Raw genomic sequence first — 23,545 nt, 5'->3', positions numbered from 1 at the left:
GACATAACATAACATAACATGACATAACATAACATAACATAACATAACAACATAACATAACATAACATGACATAACATAACATAACATGACATAACATAACATGACATAACATAACATGACATGACATGACATGACATGACATGACATAACATAACATAACAACATAACATAACATAACATGACATGACATAACATGACATAACATGACATAACATAACATAACATAACAACATAACATAACATAACATGACATAACATAACATAACATGACATAACATAACATGACATAACATAACATAACATAACATAACATAACATGACATAACATGACATAACAACAACATAACATAACATAACATGACATGACATAACATGACATAACATGACATAACATAACATGACATAACATAACATAACATAACATAACATAACATAACATAACATAACATAACATGACATAACATAACATAACAACAACATAACATAACATAACATAACATAACATAACATAACATAACATGACATAACAACAACATAACATAACATAACATAACATAACATAACATAACATAACATGACATGACATGACATGACATGACATGACATAACAACAACATAACATAACATAACATGACATAACATGACATAACATAACATAACATAACATAACAACAACATAACATAACATAACATAACATAACATAACATAACATAACATGACATAACATAACATGACATAACAACAACATAACATAACATGACATGACATGACATAACATGACATGACATGACATGACATGACATGACATAACATAACATAACAACATAACATAACATAACATGACATAACATAACATGACATAACATAACATGACATAACATAACATAACATAACATAACATGACATAACATAACATGACATAACATAACATAACATAACATAACATAACATGACATGACATAACATGACATAACAACAACATGACATGACATGACATAACATAACATGACATGACATGACATGACATGACATAACATAACATAACATGACATAACAACAACATAACATAACATAACATGACATGACATGACATGACATGACATGACATAACATAGCATAACATGACATAACAACAACATAACATAACATAACATAACATGACATGACATGACATGACATGACATGACATGACATGACATGACATGACATGACATGACATGACATGACATAACATAACAAAACATAACATAACATAACATAACATAACATAACATAACATAACACGCCCATAATCCTCATTTGAACTGTGTGAGTGTGAGGTGCATCTATGATAGTGGAGGAACTAGAGGTTTTACAGGGTAGCAGAAATACACCACGTCCTTGAACGGTAGTATCGTAGCCTATTTGTCCATTAACAATCAAACAGCTTTGTTTTTGTGGCACACGCTCACATTAACCTGGAGACTGTAAAACACAGATGATTTTTACTGTTGTTGCATTCATACAAAGATTTTATTGTCGCAGTCTGAGCGCCTACAAAAAAATGCACTTGTCGTTTCTGGCGACTTTTATTTTGAAGTTGATCGCCGGATGCTGTGTCGCATAACCTGTCTGACTTCACAGGTGTGGTTGTTTCTGCGGGTGCTGGACGCGGTGGATAGCAGCAGGATTGAAATCTATAAAGGTGGGATTTTGTCTTTATTTGTCTAATGGGAGAAACGCCTCGTTCATTTGCTTGTGCTGTATTATTTAGTCATTCGTGAATGAGCGTAAATGTTTCAATATCAAGAAATTGAATCTATATGATAGAGGCTTTGGCATTAGATGCTTGCTTTAGAACAGCTGTTTTCTTTGTGAAAACCGCCATAGGCGCACGAAATGTATATTTATTCGTCTTATCTGTGTGGGTGGATGTGAAGGGTTTTTTGGTTTTGTGGATGTCTGGTTTCACTCTCGGCCTGTTCTGCAGAAAAGGCGTTTCACACCGTCCGATGGTTTGAATCAGGGAAATTGGTGTCTGAGGCAGAAACGATAGCTTAAAAAAACACCAGATCAGGCTTCAACAGATTAATTATACATGCAGTTGAAATTACACAAAAAATAGGATGTCAATATCTAACTATATATTAATGAATATTACCGTGAAATAACCTGAGAGGTCACTACTGAGTACCAGTGACTCACTGCGAGTCCTCATAATAAGTATGCATATAATACAAGTATATAAGTATTATAAGCTATAGAGCTTAACCTATGTTGTGGTCTTGACATATGAGTAAAACGTTTAGTCTTAAACCAATCAGACATTTTTAATGAATTTAAATTTAAGCATGTGTGTGCTTCCCTATACTGCAACAGCACATCTCAGAAAACAGAAATAATAATGATGTATGAATAAGACAGAAAACTGTAAACTCATATGGAGACAAAAAATAGTATCTTGTCTTATACTGCATATATTCAGATAACATAAATGCTCCCAGTGACTGCATGTTATATGAATGGATGCTGACAGCAAGAACTGCAGCTTTTTGGTCCCTGACTTTTAGAATTTCTACATTTCGGTGTAAAATTGTTCTACAACGTTATGTTCTACATTTATATACAGCATTTGAGACTGTTTACTTAGGACAGGTGATTTCATTTTTAAAGGGTGGAACACGGCCATCAAAAGAGCTATAGACTGATGATGTAATTCTGATGTGTCAGTGTTTGGTTTGAACTACAAACATGTCATTTTGTGCAGTAAAGGGTCTTAAATGTGAGCTGCATCTACACTTCTGTCACCAACAGTCAGACCTGAAGGCACGAGTGCCGCATCTGCTGTTTCTCTCGGGAATATACACATCTATATTTTCTGGGACAAACACTGCCACAGTGTCATATGTTGGATCAATATTTTTATATTACGTTTCATATATTGGTAAGGGTTATGAGTCTTCGGGGGATTCTGTGAGCGCAGTTTCAGAAAATGCATTTAAGTTCAGATGCTTTTACCATAAGCAATTCATTCTTTTTATTTAAGATTCTTATTGTAACACGAGAGGTTAAACCTGCTTCAGAGGCTTTCTGTGCTCAAAAACATAAACTATCGTTAATTATTATGCCAAAACTATAATAATAATTGCAACTGTCTTTTTTATATCACTATATTTCAAAATCTTCAATAACAAGCTTTATTGAAGTGTAATTATTTTGAAAAATTGAAAAGTATTGACATCTACACACTTACAAAAAAGAATGTTAAAGATAAAAAGAAAATATTTAAATACAAACAAATTTAAAGACAATGACCGTAGGGACGTTTTTAGTTTTTTTGTAATCCAATTGCCCTGGCTTCACCTGCACACTGAAGCACCAACAAACATCCCTAGCATCCTCCCTGCTTCCCTCTCTGCTTCCTTTTTTTTTTTTGCTGTGGAGGAGAAAAAAGGAAAGAAATGATGCTATTTTTAGAGCCCCCTTCTCTCTCCTCATCTGCATCCCCACGCTTCCTCGAGAAGGAGGCACGTGATTGGAGGAGAAGGGGGAAAATGCCGTCTCAGGCAACCTGGTAGCATCTGCACATCCACTGCTGCTTTATGGAGGAGACATCTTTGTACATAGTTGTGTATTGATTAAGGTTGCGGTGTAATGTTGGGACAAATGATAATTCCGGTGAACTGTTGGAGGTAGTGAAACGTTGAACCTTGACGCTAGATTCAATTTGACAAGTCTGGCATTTTCTCCTCTGTTTGTGTTTCAGTGGTCCAGTTCAGTGTCCTACTTTGTAGAGAAAAAGAGTCTCCAAAGCTGAACATTTTAAGCACTTTGTTGTCATCAAAAAAACTAAAATCTTCACCTTTATTGATGCTATAGAGAGAGAGCAGCAGCACATAACAAGGACAAGTACAAACACATGCAGTTTTCTAAAGAGGTCAGAGATCAATTGGCTGCTTACAACACTTTTAAACAACATCAGCCCCCCCAAAGGCCCACAAAATTAAATTTATTAGAATTTTACAAGCCTACTGACCGATGTTGTACGGATGTGTAGCAGATAAATATAATATTCCTCAGAGTCTCGCTGGTTTCTCTAATCATGTTTTGATTTAGCGTCCTAGTTCTCCTCCTGAGGGTTTCTGGATGGGAATTGTTTTTTTTTTTTTTTTTTACATTTGGTGCAACATTTTAGATCTGTGAAATCCTTTTCTACCCTAAAGGATTAAAGGGCAAGAGGTTATTTCTAAATCTGAAGTCCCAAGGGTTTTCGGCCTGTTTGCGTATTTGAATCATTTGGTTTGAGCTCTCATGAGAAACTTTCAGTATTTGATGTTGTTTTGGCATCCCTTTTGGACAAATTGGCACTTCTTATCTCTTTTCTGATTTATTCCTGTATGTGTGAGCAAAACAAAAACCTTTTTAGCAGCACCTGTTTGCATTATGTTAACAGTCAAATGTATTATAATTTCCTGTATTTACATGTTTAATGAAGTTAGCCGAGGTTTAAACTATTTTTAAGTATTACTTAAGCCGTTTTCACCTGACCACTCCGGAAAAATTTCTACTGAATTTCAGGAGGACTTGCCACCTCTGCCCTCCGTCCTTAATCATGCGAGGAGTGCGATGTTTGTTGCTTACAGTTGCAGATATGTATTGTAGATCTCTGCGTGTTAAATCAGGTTGACCTTTGATCAATAAAACAGCAACACTGTATGTATGAATGATTAAGCATAAAGTAGAAACAGGACGGGAGTGGAACAGTGAAAGTAGACCTGGTAGATGGAGGGAGATGACAAGTATTACTAATGCGAATGTAATACTGATTGTTCATCCCTTCTTTGATTGTGTGTGCGTTTTAATGATGTTAATAATTCTTCTCAACCTGCACACATTTTTTACTTTCAAGTTTCAGAGACAGAAAGAAGGCAGCTGAATGGTAAAATCATTTCGTGAAGTGAAAAATAAAACTTTCTTTGCCACAAATTTTAGGGTGTTTTGATGATCTGGGAGCCGCTGTGGATTAGCCATCAGTTTTCAGGAAGCCAGTTACTCCTGATGAAATGAGCCTGACTAGCAGGCCACAGCAGCACTTGCCTTTGGATCAATCAGGCTCCTGTAGGACGTCAATCTCCTTTAGGTGCCAGGTCAAGATGAGTAAAGTCTTTGTTCAGAACAGAAACTCACATCTCTTAGTCATGATTGGAATAGGATTAAAAACACAAATAGATACATTTCACTCACAAATAGCAGTGCAGCACTTTGCTTTTCTCAGTATTTATGTCAGGGATTTTTAGCATTGTATTAAAATATATATTTAAGCAGTTCAGTGATTCATGTTGCTCGCGGTTTTGTCCATTGCAGTATACATTTTTAAACTGTTCCTCGTCCTTCCTGACAGAGGAGATGAGGTCTCCTCAGCAGCTACTGTCAGGACGTATTTGTCGTCTTTGTCACGTCCGTCCTGACATTTAGTCTCGTTTCAGTGTCCCATTTCTGTTACTTAAGCCACAGGAGAGGATTCTAATCTCAGGACCTTTAATGTGGCGGTCACTGATATGACAAGTTGTGATGTTATCTTTCATTTTAGAGATTTTCAATATCTTTTTACAGCTTTTAACCATCAGAATCCCAATTTTTTTTTTTATAGATAACGACATCTAAAATCAATAAGACAATGTTAATACACAACACTTACACTGTATATGGACAGAATTTAGAATGCCTTTGAAGCCAGGACACTACCCGGCACATTAAACATTAAAAATGATGAATGGACATTAAAAATGATTCAATAAAAAGATTATTGATACAAATATAAAAGACAACAAAGGAAAAGCCACATATGTGATTTTTTTTTGTAACAGTTTAAGTAGCTTGAATTGGACATATGAAGAGCACATATGTATGATTTACTTACATGTCAATGCTTCTTTTACTTGTGGAAAACCATTTTTCTAATTAGGAGTGAAACTATGAATATTGTATTAGATTACGTTTTATTTTAGTCATAATAGCCAACCATTGTCTGACTTCAGCTTCTCTGCTGTAAGGAATTTGTACATTTTTACCTTATATCATGTCAATGTCCACTTGAGGCTGGCTGCAAAAGCCATGGAAGTCACACACACCAATGTTAAAATGTCCATTTTGACAGCAGGAATAAATACCGGCATACCTGTTTTTTTGGTCTGAACGTTACATGTCTTTACAGGTACACAATCAGTGGTCTTCAAAACTGCCCTTCAGTAGCCAATGGGTGACGGCACTGAAACAAGGTCCATGTTTATACAGTCTTTGTACATAGGTGGTAGTAAATTACAGTATTAAATGATTGTAATGTGTATTTTAACTTCCCACATTAATTTGTATAAATGCTTGTGTTCAGATCGCTCTCACAGTTCAGCCCACCTGATTTGTGGCTTTGTTCAAAAGCAGTTTGAGGCAGCAGAGTGAAGGCAGTAGCAACATTCTGCAGCCTGCGAGAGACATTTCCATAATTGGAATTTGTTAATTACTTTGAGATTAAGCACACAGTTCTTACTTTGTAATCTTCTGTATCGAATGAGTACTTTGTGATGGTTAAGCCAACTCTCTCTTCTTTTAGCTAATCTCTGAGATGCAGAGGAAAGGCTGCAGTAATCTCACCACACAGAGACACTCAGCAGCCTCCTCTTAAAGACATCAACAGTGTGTGAGTGTGTTTGACAAGATCCAGACCTCAAACTGTTCCTGGTCATTTTTAACCTCTCGTAATCACCGCTAGTAGCACGCTAACATTTTGTTTGTCGATATTAAACCTGCACTCCAAAATAGTTAAAGACAAGGGAAATATTTGTTGAAAAGGCAGAAATGGAAATAATTTTGGAAGAAGTAGAGCAAGAAGATCTTTAAAAAGTTTTGAGGAAGAGTACAATCCAAACACTGTCAGAACTTGGCTTGACTTTCTGTTCCAAGTTAGCCTAATATGCTGTAAATGAAACACCGCTGACTCAGGTCAGAAAAACTTGTCGATAAAACAGCACGTGGGCTGAAATATGTGCTGAGCTGAGTCGACACTTTGGTGCAACAGTAACACAAGGAGATACATTTTTAATAAGACCGGCCAAAGACGAAATCAAACACCAAGCCCCGACTGTGATCCAGCGTGAGCTCACATCCAGTGTAGGTTGGATGTGGATTGTGGTAAAGTCACATTTTCAGGTTTGTTTTAGAGTTGTACACGAAGCAGGAGATTTTTTAAAAAACAGGGGCAGATGAAAACAAAAGATCTGTGTGGAGTTATGAGGAGACTTTCTTAAATTATACATGCATGGATTTCTGTTTATTCCCAATACACGGGGACAAACAGATCTACCAGCTTCCTTTTCAATGCGCAAAATGTTGTAAGGTTTTTGGATTGAATGGAGCTCTTTTAGCAAAGTGGATTTGTGAAAATTTAGCATGTGATTTCTTTTGAATGTGCCCTGTTTTTATTATTGTGTATTTGTAGGATTGATAGCAATATCTATGCAGGAAATAGTTTGGGGTGGATAAATAGATCTACAACAGGACTTAGTAGGCGGCTGTTTGAGTCTTGTGGGAAATGAGGACTCAACACTGACTTATCACAATACACCAACAAAACTTGGTTAGGTTGAGGTTAAGAGGAAGAGATAATTGCTTGGGTAAAATACAACAAGTCAAAATCCCATCGTCAATCATGCTCGTGCATTCACATTTTATGAATCCCTGACTACATAACCAACGATATTCCAAATGATTGGACACCAGATACACTGCACAGCTTCAAGGTGTATCCACCTTTGCTTACTCTGGGATCAATGGATATTCCCTCATGTGTTTGTTTAAGAAGCAGAAAAGCCAAAACAGAACCACCTTTCTTTACCATTTCACAGAATTCATCCCGCTGTTTGATGATGATGATCAGTTTATGCAGTCAGGATCTCTGGTTGTTATCGTACTGCGTGTCTCCTGTGTTTGTTCTCGTGTTGTTGTGGATTACACTCAAACCCACAGTGAGTCACACCCCTGCTCACTTCACTGCAGACTCACATTCTCAGTCATCCAAAAGACACGTTTGGATGGCGGTCGGGTTCAGCATGCGGTCACGGTTTATTTGAATTTGTTTACATCTCACAGAGATGAACAGTTCAGAAATGTTGGCCTTTGTGTAAATTATGGAGGAATTAAGAAAGGAGTCGGACGAATTTGCATGACTATAAATGAAGTGTTGACGCAACATTTATATGGTTTCATTTGCTGAAAATGAAATGTGCAATGTGCTAAACTTGAGCCAAACATAGCTGCCCTTGTTCTCTCTGATTGCACAGTGTGATGTACTGAGAGACACAAGACACCATTTCAAGCATTTTCTTGCAAAACATAACCATTACTAGAGGTTAAGTCTTATTGGAAGGGCATGGCGCTGCAACCGTAAAATTATTTCATTTTAAGAATAAAAAAAAAAATAATGGTTTCTCCATTTAAAGCCAGACTCCATGTGGAGTTCACCGATACATTTCTTATTGTATTGAGTACATTCAAGCACAACAACTTCCCATTGGTCTGAGCCAAAAAAATATGGTTTGAAATGGGAAATGTGTACATTATCCAAAAAATCTTGGTGATATCTTTTAAATCAAGCAGAGCATTTAAAGACAGTACGTTATTAAACTGAACTAGTATAAGACTAAAATAATTGCAACGGTTAAAAAGTATGTTATTTTATTTCCATGATTCCTTCCTGATGATGTCATTAATATTCTGGATTCTACTCTCAATCTTCTGAGTAAATCATGATGTCTTTTAAAGTGTGAATGGGACCTCCAGGCTGCAGATTTGTGAAGAATCTTTCACATCACAAGCTTAACAGAATTTGAAATTAACCAAACGGCATCAGACGGCCAGCTGCTGCGCTTGAAAATGTCCTCCAAGAATTCAAGGAAGATGAAAGAAATCGATGATGGTAAACATTTGATTTCATCATTCTTTCTCACTTTTCTTTTTGAAAGAGAGTTCATTCAGAGTTGGTTGATGCTAGTTTGACCTCACAGCTCAATCTACCTGCTCAGCCTCCATGAACACCTCGTGTTGAAGAGGAGTCTCTGCTTCTGTATTATTTATGGAGCATCTCTGTGTTCCTTCATGTAAACCGATCGTCCGGAGCTGTAAGGAGGGTGCAGTTGTTTTGTTTGTGCTTTATTCCCTGAGAGTTCTCGTCTTTCACTGCAGCTGAGCTGAGATAACGCTCTAAATATAGAGCAGGGTGCAGAGACTCAGAGGCCTGTGCACTCAAGTCGATGTGTCAGGAAGGCTCATGAATCCTTTTTGTTCTTGAAGCCCAAAATTCTTGAAGTCACTCATAGCCAGCACAAATCACACAGTGGTATATATGAAAGAAATTCAATCTTGTAGCTGATTTTCTTTTTTTGCTTTTTGTTTTTTCAGATTATTTTTGGGCTTGTTATTTGTTTATTTTAGAGATAGGACAGTAGAAAGGACCACAGAGAGAGAGAGAGTGGGGAACGACATGCGGGAAAGGACCAACAGGTCGGATTCGATCCCTGCGCTGTCATCGCATGAACCAGTGCTGGTCAAGTAAAACTAAACTCTATCAGTGGCAAAAGTCTGCATGGGAGGTGACAGAAATGTTCCTTAATTCTCTATGTTGCATCACACTAATCTTTGATATGATAATGATCTGTTGGACACAGAGATATAATGAGTGAAAAACAGATTGTACATGAATGTTTAAAATAAATACCTACTCAAATGTCTCCAAAAAAGTGCCTATACATGTTTACCAACAATCAACCTGAGGAACTTTTTTCAACTTTGAGCGAGTGGAAGGTTTGAAAAGTCAAAAATGCCGTTCTGACAGTAAAATGTAAATTCTGAAGTTTATCAACTTTGAAGGTCATATTTCGGGCAGCTTTTCTGTCAGCGATAATAAGATTTTACTATTATCTAAAAATAATTCTTTTAAAGACAAGGAACTTATGGGAGGACAATTGGCACTTACATTTTGCCATTCAAGAAGGGATGTTTACACCCCTGTTACCCCTTCGTCTGCAATGTGTAACGCACACAGGATGCAAAACCAAGTTCGGCCCCTGAGCCGAAAGAGCCAACAGGGCAGAACAGTGCTGTGTGTGTGTGTGTGTGTGTGTGTGTGTGTGTGTGTGTGTGTGTGTGTGTGTGTGTGTGTGTGTGTGTGTGTGTGTGTGTGTGTGTGTGTGTGTGTGTGTGTGTGTGTGCATGGGAAACACTAAGACTAACGGTGAAATGTGGTCACTCTAAATACCACCGACATACAGTATACTCACCTCTGAGTGCTGTGAGTGTGGGTGTCATGCTCTTTGCTCCACTTGTAAGCATGAGAGTCCTGCCCTGAAAAAGATCATTAACAAGTGGGTCAGATGTACAAGGTAACTTACTGATAGCTGTATTGCAAAGAAAATGCCAAAATCTTGTTTCATGGTTTTATTTTTGGTATAGTCTTCTAAAATGACCCTCTATATTGTAAGTAGTTTGTACACTGAGTTGAATGTTCAACCAGTGTATGTCAAACTCTAAACCAACCCTCATTGGTCCTGCAGTTGTTCATGGCGTGATTTATTCCTAACACCTCCACAGCTGATTGTGACAGATTGAGCAATATGCTTTCAACTCTCGGCCTAATCGAGACAACTCCGATGGGTTTTCTTTTTTCCCCTTTAGCGTCGCAAAATGCTTCTTTGATTAATTCACCATGAAGCAGTTGTTAAAGACTGACTAGTTAATCATTATCATCTGTTGTGCTGAGTCAATCTGATGCTGGTAGAAACTCATCTTTCATGTGAACCCGCATAAACATATGATCTTTTCTATATGGAAAACAGTCTCTGCTGTTCCTCTGAGGAATTCATTTCCGTTAAAGGCTTTATATGTGATTTTTTGATCCAGCAGATGTCGCCCTTGAGCACCAGCATGAAACCAAAACAACTCGCGCTGCATTGTTGTGTTAGCATGCTAATGCTAGCGATCTTTATTCTGCTCGTATCTTCACACTGCATGTAAATTTACCCAAAATGACCGTGTTCTAGAAACACAGTTAAGCAGTGAGTACAGTATGTTATTCTTCTTTTCTCTAGTCCCTCAATTAAACAACTTTTATATGCGAGGGGAGGAGCTGGTCGGCTGTCTGGGCGATGTAAACAAAATGTAGCAATGGCTAGGAAAACTCGGAAAGCATCACAGACAGCGGGACTCGGGTGTTACACCCATTGTAGACAGTCATGACTCAGAGTTATTTTCAGAGGATATACTTGATTTCTATTATATTTAAGTGTGAAAAATTAAGCCTTTTCAGTGTTTTTTTATTTTTTTTTACCTTTGAGGTGAACAGCTTGAATTTCGAAAGGCAGGCTTGGCTTTGCCAGAACACTCCATCATACCACCCTTTCTGTATCGTAAGAACAGGAATGTGCCTGACAGTTTCTGGTATCTATGATATATATTATTCTTGTATTCTTATTGAGTTGTGTTACACTTATCCATACTTCTAAGGTGCATCTATACTCCTTTTAATGATTGGATTGGACAGTCTTATCTTTGGCCCAGCTGCTTGGGATTTATGATAATATGGTTGTGTCCTTATTCACGCCCACACTTTTGGAGGGTATGTTTTTATTCCCTTCAATTCCAATAGATAATAACTCAATGGTAATCAAATCTCTCACCCTTGAACTTGTATTACCTAGTTGAACGATTGTTGAAAGAGTGTGGATCAAACTGAATTTTTGTATTTGTTCTTTCAGAAAAGGTTGTTGGCATCTATTTTTAGAGCTCTGACACAAGAGCTGCTGCAGACCCTGTGCTAACTGCATCATTCAAACCACAACCCAGCCAACAAAGCCATCGTAGCCCAGTAGTCTTAACTGTGGTGCAAAATTGTGCAGCAATTGTGTGCAGCATTCATATCGAAAAAAACATGATGACAATCATGTGTAAGGATGCGTGTGTTTTCTTACCACTGTAACCTTTGCTGCTTTACTAAAGTGCTCATGATGGATAGGCCGGATCTTTGTAACATAGCAATGAGTACGGTCTTTTTACCTGCTCTTTTGTAATGTTAACAGACAAAGAGTAAGGTATTTTACCTGCTTTTTGTAAAGTGTCTCGAGATAACACTTGTTATGAGTTGACACTATACAAATAAAAATTGATTGATTGATTGATTGATTGATGTGTGTGTGTGTGTGTGTGTGTTTTTGTGTGTGTGTTTGTGTGTGTGTTTGTGCAGCCTGCAGAGCACTCCAGCATTGTGCACAGCCGAACATCAGCATGCTCTCACACAGGATTAAACTCTTCCAATATTAACAAGCACAACGTTTTAACGTCACTGTTTTCAATGTGCACACTTAAACAAGACTTTAAAAACATTATGCTACATTTACTTCAGTCTTCTAACTTTATGGTCAAGCAAATCCAAACAAAAACTTTTCTATAAAGTCATGTTGGCACATATTGATATGACAGACACTGTGGGGAATCCTATTATGTTGTTTAGCTGAAATAAATGAGACAACCTCACCATCTGCTAATTAGAATTTCTTATAAGAAATTAAAGTTTTCTCGCTTGGTAGCTTTGTAACTCAGCCGTAACATCTGTTATTCCTCTATAGATGAAACTCCCAAGAGATTAAAAGCCCACACAGACTGCCGACACTGATGTATGCAAACTGTTCATGTTGTTATACCTGTGTTGTAGTTGTTAGAGTCTTGCTTGTTTGTAAAGCGGTAGCAAAGAGCAGTAAGAGCCTGATCAACTATGACATTTAAATAGTTCCATAGGCTTACGCTGGAATCAGTTCACATTCATGTGTAATCACACAGATTTTTTCATGTGAGCTTTATCTTCTACATTATCGATCTACCGTATTGAATGTTGAGGATTCTCGGTTGACTGGTTGTTTTCTTCTTTGTGTCCGTCCACAGATGGCTTCAGCAACAGCGACCTACGGGCAGAAGGAGTCCTCGGATCAAAACTTTGACTACATGTTCAAGATCCTCATCATCGGCAACAGCAGCGTGGGAAAAACCTCCTTCTTGTTCCGCTATGCCGACGACTCCTTCACGCCGGCCTTCGTCAGTACAGTGGGCATAGACTTTAAGGTTAAGACCATCTACAGGAACGACAAGAGGATCAAATTACAGATCTGGGTGAGACAAAAATTTAAATCTACCCAAACTCCAGTCTTCTGGGTGAAAGTACTGTGTTTGTGTGAACCATGATGCTTAATTTACCACTCTTCTGATTTCTTCCAATTGTAACAAGACTCCTCTGCCTAATGTAAATATATGGGTCCTTCAAGCTTACTATAACTCATTAATCAGCCATTTAGGAGCTCCAGTCTGGCCCTATTTCCTTATATACAAGAACATTCTGTGGGATCACAGACTAAAGGGAACATGTTTGATTGTTTTTCTTCACTACGTTCTTCACATAAGCTGGTTGGCTTTACTTCCTCCCTTATCTTACAGATATAGAAAGTCAACAATTTCCCATGACAAGCTTCTTTTTCGCTGTGGTCTGTATGTGTTTCCAACTTTCTGTCTGGAATGCCACCATGCTTCGAGTGCATTTGTCTCCTGTTTCCTCTGTGTTTTGTTAGATAATTTCGTCTAACAAATATGAATGATGATATCTTTTTTAATTTTTTCTTAACTATTTCTGTAATAAAATGTTTAGCCCACATCTGATGGAAACTCTGATGAAAGAACACAGCACTTGATACTCTCATGAATGTTAGTCATTATTTTTAAATATCTAAACATACAGCAAATAAAATTTGACAAGATATTTATTAACATTTTGAATAGAGTTATGTTTCTGTCTTTGGAACAACAGAGAGTTAGGGGCGCTGTTGGCGCAGTGGTTAGTGCGTGCAGGCCTCCAAGCAGGTGGCCCAGGTTCAAATCCAATCTGTGGCTCCTTTCGCACGTCATTCCTCACTCTCTCTCTCTCCCTGATTTCTGACTGTATCCACTGTCCTATCTTTCGAATAAAGGCACAAAAAGCCCCAACAAAAAAAGAACAACAGACAGATATAGAAACTGTCAGTCATATATACTGTTCAATTTTGTGTTTATCGCAATTTATATTGTTATAGCAATATTGAATAATGCTATTGGACATTGCATAATTTTCTTATATCTTTCAGGCCATCTACACAGACACACGTACACATTTTCATGCAGCGCCACCCTCTCTGCATCCTTGGACATTATCAGTAGATTAGGATCAATATAAGTAATGACATGACATGATTCCTTCTGAGGGTAAACACAATCATAGAGCAGAGTAAAGACAGCAGACTGTAACGATGTACATTCAGCCTTTACTACACTTTCTGTAGTGTGTGTGTGTGTGTGTGTGTGTGTGTGTATGTGTGTGTGTGTGTGTGTGTGTGTGTGTGTGTGTGTGTGTGTGTGTGTGTTCTATGTGAGATGCCAGGTCTTGCTTCTGGTTAGGAGGACACAATCGTCCAATCGGAGCAAGAGAAACAAATGCTCTCCCTTCCCCCACTACTAAACATTTCCCTTGCACACACATACACACACACAGACACACACAGACACACACACACACACACACACACATTCACACCCATCCCCCACCCATCTGCAGCTCTCTCAGCTGATATTCCAGTAGAAGAAAAAATGAAAATGGTCAACGCATATGGATGAAAATGTATAATGTGTATTTAAAAAGTATGCAGTTAAACCTATTTAACAAGATCTTTGTGAATGCAACTTATTATGTGGAGTGGAGTAGTATGTATAAATAGGTTAGTTACTCTTAGATGTGAAAGATATGTAAAAAAAGCATTTGACAAGCACCGAAATATTTTATGTACAACTATCTAAGATAGAGTAAATCAGCACATTACTACAATAGTTTGCAAATAGAATGATCATTTATTATGGAAATTTAAAAAAATGTTTCTGCAGCAGTTAAATGGGACACTATCACATGTATTAAATAATCTTGTGAGATCAATAAATAATACCATAAATATCCACACAACATGCAGAGTGTTATCCAGCTCTTCAGTATCATACTACAGTTCTACCAACACCACAGTATTTATTACTCCAGTTTATGTTGCTTTTGCAGACTGTTATTCTGGTAGACGCTTAATGTCTTTTTCTTTCTTTTGGGATCAGTCATACAGGCAGGGAAATGTCTATATGTTTACAGCTTTAACCTCTTTCAGGGTGCATGCTAGCACAAAGGATGAGTAGTTCATTGTGTTCGTTACATAACAGCTTCAAGTGCTACCTACAATGACATCTTATAGGGCTGATGCTCTCATCTTGAGTGGCCTGCAGAAATGTGGATGTCAAGGACGTGAACTGCGGTCACAGAACATTATAATAAACAATATGGAGTTTCAGTTATCCTAGAATAGATGTCACACAATAATCTTGTGATTTGAGAGAATGATTACGCGCGAGTAAAAGAGAAACATTGACGAGGCAAAAAGAAGAAAAGATATTCTGTATCAGTGTTCAGGAAGTTCTCATCATCTTTTCTTTTTTTTCTTTTTTTTTTTACATTCTGAATTTATCCTGAGGGGAAATTCAGTCAACATCCATGGATCCACTTTGTCATAGCATGTAGACAGTGTATGTGATATGTGTAGTATAATATGTCTATAGTACTATTAGAAGTATGGATGTTTTTATACATGCTAATGGCTTTTACTACCCAAAAGTAGTACTCCCTCATATTTTTCTCGGTTGCTTTAGACAGCCTGTGGGATTATTTTTATATAAAGTAACCTATTTGAGATATATTATCCCCAGAAAATCTGGGAAAATGACTTATATTCATCGACTGAGCCTTCCCTGTTTTTAGCTCTCATTTAGCACCATCATTAGAAACGTTACCTTAGAAAATGAGTTTATGAAAGAGTAGCACCCACCGCGAAACAATCCAACACAAAGCACAAAAAGTTTATCAAGCAAAAAGTTAGATTTGGTCTGTACAAACAGGATGTCAGGGGAATGTTAGGGACAACGCTGCCAGAACTATAAAACCATTGGGGAGTATTTGTTTGGTTTTCTAAGATTAGCTTAGCCTGCTTGCTACAGCAGAAGAATTTTGTCTCGCTAACTTAAAAAATACTGCTCAGAGTGGGTAACATTAACTTATACAGCCATACTTCAGGAATAAATTATAAGGCTGTTAAATAGGCTAGCTTGCTTTTAGAAATCATTAACACAACATTAGAAAATGTTAAAAAAAAAAAAAAAGCATGCAATGCAGGATTGATGCACTGATAGCATCAACTCTGTTATTGCTAGACAAACCCTGAGTTGATCAAGTGAAAATAATTCATTCACTTCTCCCTACACACTCTATAGCGAGTTCAATAGATAATATGAGCTCGAGACAAAATTGAAAAAACTCGTTTGAACACTGTCTGGGTCATTTTCTGTCCTCAATATAATGACATCCCTGCTTTTATTACGCAGTGCTTGACAGTAAATAGTCTAATGATGGGTGGGTATCATTGGGTTGATCACTGCTTTTCACCATGCATTGTGGGATAATGCGATATGTAGGGCATTTATATTTTAAGTAAACCACCAAATTGCAAGTTCACTATATATTGGAGTAGGCTACAGTGAGAAGCACCAATGGTTTTATTTTAGCCAAATATAAATGTTGAAAAAGTACAAAGCAAAGGTATAAAACTCACATCCTGCATGTTTGATCACATTCAGTCTTGTATCATGTCACTGGTTTGGCAAATACCCTATAGTGCGCCCTTTAGCCTATAAAGTGCAAACAATAGCAAAAGGGATGGGAGCTGTACTTCAATTAATGGTCACTGGTGTCATCATGGTAATGATTTTCTTTGAAGCACCCATGTTTGGCACACTTTGAGCGATGTTGGACCAGAGGCTGCTCGTCTCATAGAGAGACTCAGGGTGTTAGGTGTCGCAAACATGGTGCTTTAATTCCCTGAGCATTCATTAGAACTTAGCACTGAAATTCAGTCTCACCTGCGTTGGCTGCCAAGAAGAGATGCAGGGAGAGTAAAGGAGGATAAGCCAGGAACATTTTTTGGCAAATGTTGCTTCAATTTACAGATTCACCTTTTGGCATGTTTGTGTATGTGGTTGTCATATATCTTAAGGCTAACTAGACTCTTTCCACACAGGTCTCAATATTGTATATTTAAAATGCAGTTATTGTGGCAACCCTAGTTGTGAGTTGTATACCCTGCTGGAGAGATGTGCATGTTTTTCATGTTTTCTATGTTAGTAAGTAAGTAAGTTAATTTATATAGCACTTCTCACAGACAAAGGTCACAAAGTGCTTAACTTCAACAAAAAACAACAACAGCAGTGCCTATTTTGTCTTTTTTTGTGTTAGATTTTGAATCAGATTCTATGGTTTTAATTAATAGAAAAGTTAAGATGCAGTTTGCAGTTCAATGTTTAAAACCTTGGTGCTAAATGTATGGATTTTTTTTAATATAATCTGCCAGAACTCACCGTATAACAGAGTTCCCAGGACAGAGTTCATAAAACATTTCTCTCCCTTCTTTTTTTCTCCAGGACACGGCAGGTCAGGAGCGTTACCGCACTATCACCACGGCCTACTACAGAGGAGCCATGGGCTTCATCCTCATGTACGACATCACCAACGAGGAGTCCTTCAATGCCGTCCAGGACTGGTACGTGATTGGTTAGAATTACCAGAGTGTAAACTGACACCTCAGAGCTTTACCTTTGAGAGCGAGCGCTGTGTAGATAATGGATCAGCAGCAGTCTGGAAATAGATGTAGAGATACGGGAGATTGATTAGCCGAGGAGACGATCGGGGTTCGGGTTTCTGTTTGTATTGTTTGAAGGGCCACAGCTTCCTTTGTGTCTGCAGATCAGCCGGATGCTGCAGAGATCATAATCCTTGTCCTTTGTGTCCCCTGTTGGGACTTTGCTTTGCTGTGTCTTTGCTGGAAAGTTACTCAATTATCTCTACACACAATTTCAAAATCTATCTTCATATTATATTTACACTCATTTATAGCAATGTTTAGGTTCGATTTATTTCGGCCTTTTACTCTTTTCGTCATTGGACACAGCTTTTACTCTCGATCTACACATCACTTTCTCGTTAAGAAGACAATACTACAAAACTTGTTCACTGCAGAACATGAAACTGAGAGCCGATCATTTCAGTCATACATAAAGACTGTTTTGTAGCTTGTCCTTAAACAACAGCATTAGCACCACAGGGTAAGATTTAAGATTTACTTTTATTGATCCCCGCAAGGGGTAATTCTGTTTTTACACTCTGTTAATCATGCAACACACACATAGGTTGAAATATACACACATGCACAAACAGGATCCTATGGACATGCACTAATGGAGAAATGTCAGGGTGACGGTGCTGCCCACAGCGGGCGCTGCTGAGCTGGTGGTGGGGAGGGGGTTTCAGCTACCAGACCAACTTCCATATTTGGTCCGCACCGGGACTTGAATCGGCGACCCTCCGGTTCCCAACCCAGGTCCCTACAGACTGAGCTACTGTCGCCCAATACTATATATATATATACTCTATAAATATATATGGGTATAAGGGTATAAATACTCTGAAAGAAGTTTAGAAATCAGGACTTGTAACAGTCTTATCCTTAACTAAAAAATTATTATTAATTTTGGGATTATATTTTATAGAAAGAATCTGAACACACAGCAGAAGAATGGGGACAGAAATGCACGACATTTTAACAAAATTGCATCAAACCACATGCCTAAAAATTCTGACTTTTTTCATGTTATAACTCATTTCAAATTCAGTCGGATTCTCCCAGTTCTGAGTGAAGCACATGATTTCCCTCAGTCTGTCTATTGTTGGTTTATCATCCATTATTGTGCTCACACTGCAAAAACTGATAAAAAAAAACAAAAACATGAGAGATAATGAATGTACATTCAGCTGAAGTGTGATCCCCCTCTCTGAATACATGGTGTGATGGTTCTCAGGTCCACTCAGATAAAGACATACTCGTGGGACAACGCCCAGGTGCTGCTGGTCGGAAACAAGTGTGACATGGATGACGAGCGAGTGGTGAACGGAGACAGAGGCCGGCAGCTGTCTGAACACCTCGGTGAGATTATTTAGCACGATTACATCTATTATTTACTGGGAACTCTTTTTGGAACAATGATTTTCAGTCTGTCAGTTTGTGGTTAGAAACCATTTCACTATGAGTATTACGTCTTACCCACTACACTAAGGAAACTGCACCGATGACAAATCCTCATTCGACCTCTTTGACGGTCTCCTGCACCTTGTTTACTCTCCAGGTTTTGAATTCTTTGAGGCCAGCGCCAAAGACAACATCAACGTGAAGCAGACCTTTGAGCGCCTGGTTGACATCATCTGTGAAAAGATGTCTGAGAGCCTTGACGCCGGAGATCCCGCTGTCACAGGGGCCAAACAGGGGCCCCAGCTGACAGAGCAGCCTACTCCTCCTCGCCAGGACTGTGCATGTTAAAGCTGATCCCCCCCCCCACCCCCTAAAAAAATCCTTTTGTCCCTTTTCCTCTTTTTTCATCCTTCTGCTGGACCCCTGGGGCCTTGGGTCCATCCTCCATCACACTTCTTGCTCACTATCCTGCTACCTTCTGTTCATTAGTAAGGATCATTGGCTGCGGGGCACAAGACCCAGGATGTAAAGAGTCTGAAATGCTCTGAGATATCCCTGGAACAGTTCTTGAACTGTGTTTTGTTAATAAGAAAGTTGAAAGGTGTCTTCTCTGATGCTAAAGCTAGTTCAATAAAACCAGAGTGTTTCAGACTCTATGCAGCCCCTGGTTTTTGAAGGCCTTGTTCTGTTGTCTCTCTGGTCCTCAGTGTGGTTTGACAAGAAGGATTTGACGGCGTCCAAGTGCCATTTAAATCCTTCCGATGTTTACAATACTTTGTTTCATGTCAAATGTCTTGAAAAGATGTCAGCCTCAGTTTATTGTGTCCAACAGAGCCGCAGGGGTTTCAGTTTCCTGTTCAATTCTGGATACACGCAGCATCTATCATACATAGATCTGTGTTTCATTTGTTGTCTCACCTGGTATCTAAACATAGAACATTGTGTTTTATTTTCTTAACCCATCTCAGCGATTTATTTTGTCTTTTTATGTTTTTACATTTCTTTTTTATATACTAGTGCCCCATTTATTCTTTTCATACATTAAACACTGGTTAGGGGAAATATGAACAAGACAGAGCTAGGTTTAAAAAAAGCAAAAAACTAAGAGACACATTTTATTTAATTATATTTATTTCAAATGTACGTATAAATGTTGTGCAATATATATATATAATATCTACAGGTATGCATATCTGGAAATGAATTTGAAAAGGAATGAAGTTCTATGTGGAGAGTGAAAAGTAAAGAGGTATGTGATGCAAAGTCAGTAACCTCCTACTGAGGGGGGGAAGCAGTGGAGTGACCCTTAAAGTCTGTATAACAAGTCGTAAGGTCACCCTAAAAATCCAATAAACTAAAAGGAAAGATTTTAAAGAGGCTCTAATATGATGGTTAAGTCCAAATGTAAGCAAGGATTTTTTTTGTGCAACACACGTGTAGTTTTGATGCCAACAATGCTACATGTAAATATTATAGTATTATACAGTTGGCAGAGGAAATCCTACAGGTGTGTGCTTTTGTCTGAGCTGGATGAACGCAAAGTCTTGAGGTTGAATTATGTTGTTGTAACAACTCGCAATATATGACTTCACACTCCAACGCAGAAAACTTTTAGTCCTGCAGAAATTATCATTCAAACAGATGTTCAATCTCCTACAATGAGGATACATGTTGCTTTTTTAGACAATTTCTATGGTAGATTGTCTTTTTCTGATAGTTTGAGCCCTAGTTAAAGTAAACATCAGGACAGATGTAAAAAACTGAAGAGAACAAGTCATTAAAAACCCATGTTGATTGAGACACACCCTCCTTTATCTACACTGCTTTCTATCTGGTTTGCAGTATTTAGAATCAAATCTTTGGAGTGCAAATCAAATCATCTACCCCTCATGAGTTTCATGCACATTTGATGGAACTGGAAAGACTGGAGTGCAGTAATGTTCGCCTCTTAACCTGAGAGAATATGCAAGATCAAGCTACACTCTCTCGCTCTGTGATTTAATGTTCACATGTTTTGTGGCAGTAACACCCAATCATCAGACCTCCTCAGAGACAGAATAATAGATTATGATGTCGTCTGCCATGCTCAGTCTTTGGGTGACATGTGGAAAAGTCATTTGGTTTCTGTTGAGGTTCTCACTATAGTTTTTAATCCTTTGCAGGTTAACATTGAAGTTTGTTTTGTTGTGTTTTTTGTTCCAGCACTGTGTACTCCGCTTTTTTTTCCCCACCTCACCAAGGACTTCTGTAGAAACAGCTCACTGATTTGGCTGTAGGAATGCAAATTTCTAAAAGTTAAAAATTATTATACAATAAGTGCTGCTTGGTGGACCAGAGTGATTCGGAAAAAAATGAAGTGATCCCAGCAAATCTGGCTTTAATTTCGAGAGTAACTGCTACACAAATTTACTATCAGCAAGTGAGACCACAGACGAGCCACTGACTGTTCAAATCAGAAAACGAGTCCCTAATCAAGGTGGGAATGTTCTTTAATGGGAGTGATGATCGTGACGAACCTGTGAGACAGTTTTGATCCTGCGTTTATATTTCACTTCTCACTGGTTGTGACTGTTTCTTTTCCAGTAAAATCCAAACTTTGAAACTGTTCTCCTTTCTAAAACGTCTTCCTCTCAATATAAACCAGATCTGTAAATACTGTATCTTTGAGTCATGTGTGTGGATTGTGTTGTATTGACTCAGGCTTGCAAGAGAAAAAAAAAAAAAAAGCAGTAAAAAAAAAGAGACGGTTAATCCCAAAAAGGAGCCATGTTGTTCTGTATCAGCATTCATTTCTAGGCCTGCTTGTGAATGAATGTGTCACTCTGTTACGAAGCAATACACACTACAGTAACTACACACAAAAAAACAAATGCCATCATGCTTGGTAGAGGTTGCCGACATTAGATCTACTACTAGCACGCAGAAACATGTTGGTCTGGTATCACTGCCTCTACAAATCCTGCTCAGTTTGGGCCATAAAGATGAGAGAATATGCTGTGGATGTTTTTATCTGTACTTTGTGGTAAGACAATAAAAAGTTACTATCAGTTAATTCTTGTTTTTGAAGATAACTTTTTTTTTTCACCTTTAGGGGTGAGATGATTATTAACAAAGCTAAAATCCCCAAAATAATGGTTATAATAGATCAAAACCATGTGCTGCACCTGACAAGATGTTTTATCACGGACTGTAAGGTTTTGATCCACATTAATTGAATATAATGAAACATTGCTGTATCAAAATCACAGTCAGCTGAGTTTATCATCGACATTGTCCTTTTTGTGGCAATGTTTAAATGTCCTCCCAAAAGCCTCAAGGTGGCGCTGTTTCACTTTTTCAATGTGAAAATATCTTATTCAGTGCAAAAAGCAGCAGGTGAAAAAATAAGAATACCTCACTGCTGGAGGATGTAAAAAAAAAGGCCACACATTTTTTTGGCAGATGGCCATGTATTGACAACTAAAATCAAACCTATAGCCTACTGTTCCTATTTTGTGGCCATTTTTAAACGTTGTTCTCCAACCATGTAATAAAAGCTACTTCTATTTTTCAGTACAACCTGTGGAATCTGAAAATCTGTCCCCCACGGATGTCAGATGAAGCCCCAGATGGTTATTATACACGATAGATTAAAAAAAATAAAAGTGAAAATGAAATTGAACTTTTAAATATGAATGTAAAACGAAAAGGATTATGACATTTGGCCTCCTAAATGTATTATCCTTTGTCCTGGTGATCATTGGGAATTGAAATCAACACTGTTATCATAGATAAAAATGACGGCTCACATTCATGTTTTGGGGGGGGTGGACAGTCATTTTATATACACTGATCTTCACAGTGGGATAGAAAAGCCCCTGGGACGAAAAGAGTGGGTAAGTAGCTACATCATACCGTCCCATTTTTGGAGCTGATGAAGTAAAAGCGATATTCATTATGTCCTATAAGACAGCGTCGACCTACTTTAACCAAATTAACATATCAAAAGTGATTGCGCTAACATCCTTTGCAATTTCCAATTTAACCAGCAGAGGGAGAACGACACCAGAGTAATAGCATGGAAATTCATGCACACATTTAAAACCTACCATAATCTTACGTCCACTAAATACTGCATTAATTTAGTCTCCATCATGAAAGCATATTTAAATCTACTTCTAATGAAAAAATGTGTATATAAGGGTGATCCCATACAAACAACCTCTATAATGATATGTCAAGATTTATTTGTTTGTGATGAACTTGGTAACCTTAATTATTCTAGTCTTTACAATGTTTGGTGTAACTTAATTAAAGCACATATTGAAACAAATGTGCACTGTGCAATTAAAGTCAAAACAAAAG

At 37.8% G+C, this 23,545-nt stretch overlaps 1 protein-coding gene across 2 annotated transcripts; it reads left to right on the top strand.

Moving 5' to 3' along the window:
- The first annotated feature begins 1,529 nt into the window (after positions 1–1,529).
- On the top strand, positions 1,530–22,253 carry rab3ab (RAB3A, member RAS oncogene family, b). Of its 2 annotated transcripts, none has more exons than XM_020656162.2 (5): positions 1,530–1,686; positions 12,963–13,187; positions 17,601–17,719; positions 19,035–19,159; positions 19,359–22,253. In XM_020656162.2, exons 2-5 carry the CDS (start codon positions 12,963–12,965, stop codon positions 19,547–19,549), a joined length of 660 nt encoding a protein of 219 aa, XP_020511818.1. In that variant the 5' UTR covers positions 1,530–1,686; the 3' UTR covers positions 19,550–22,253. The 2 variants fall into 2 exon arrangements, with proteins under 2 accessions (XP_020511818.1, XP_065811824.1); XM_065955752.1 differs by lacking the exon at positions 1,530–1,686 and adding an exon at positions 9,494–9,622.
- The last annotated feature ends 1,292 nt before the right edge of the window (positions 22,254–23,545 follow it).

The sequence above is a fragment of the Labrus bergylta genome, chromosome 6 (genome assembly GCF_963930695.1).
Source record: "Labrus bergylta chromosome 6, fLabBer1.1, whole genome shotgun sequence".
NCBI classification, from domain to species: domain Eukaryota; kingdom Metazoa; phylum Chordata; class Actinopteri; order Labriformes; family Labridae; genus Labrus; species Labrus bergylta.
The sequence above is the reverse complement of the archived record's forward strand: the minus strand, read 5'-3'. Positions and strand labels throughout refer to the sequence as shown.

What these genes read in the sequence shown, in the direction of transcription:
- rab3ab (XM_065955752.1), top strand. Translation starts at nt 9,563, where the DNA reads ATGAACCAGTGCTGGTCAAGTAAAACTAAACTCTATCAGTGGCAAAAG. An exon ending in GGCAAAAGTCTGCATGGGAG is followed by an intron (nt 9,623 to 12,962) that starts GTGACAGAAATG and finishes GTCCGTCCACAG; the next exon opens with ATGGCTTCAGCAACAGCGAC. An exon ending in TTCAATGCCGTCCAGGACTG is followed by an intron (nt 17,720 to 19,034) that starts GTACGTGATTGG and finishes GATGGTTCTCAG; the next exon opens with GTCCACTCAGATAAAGACAT.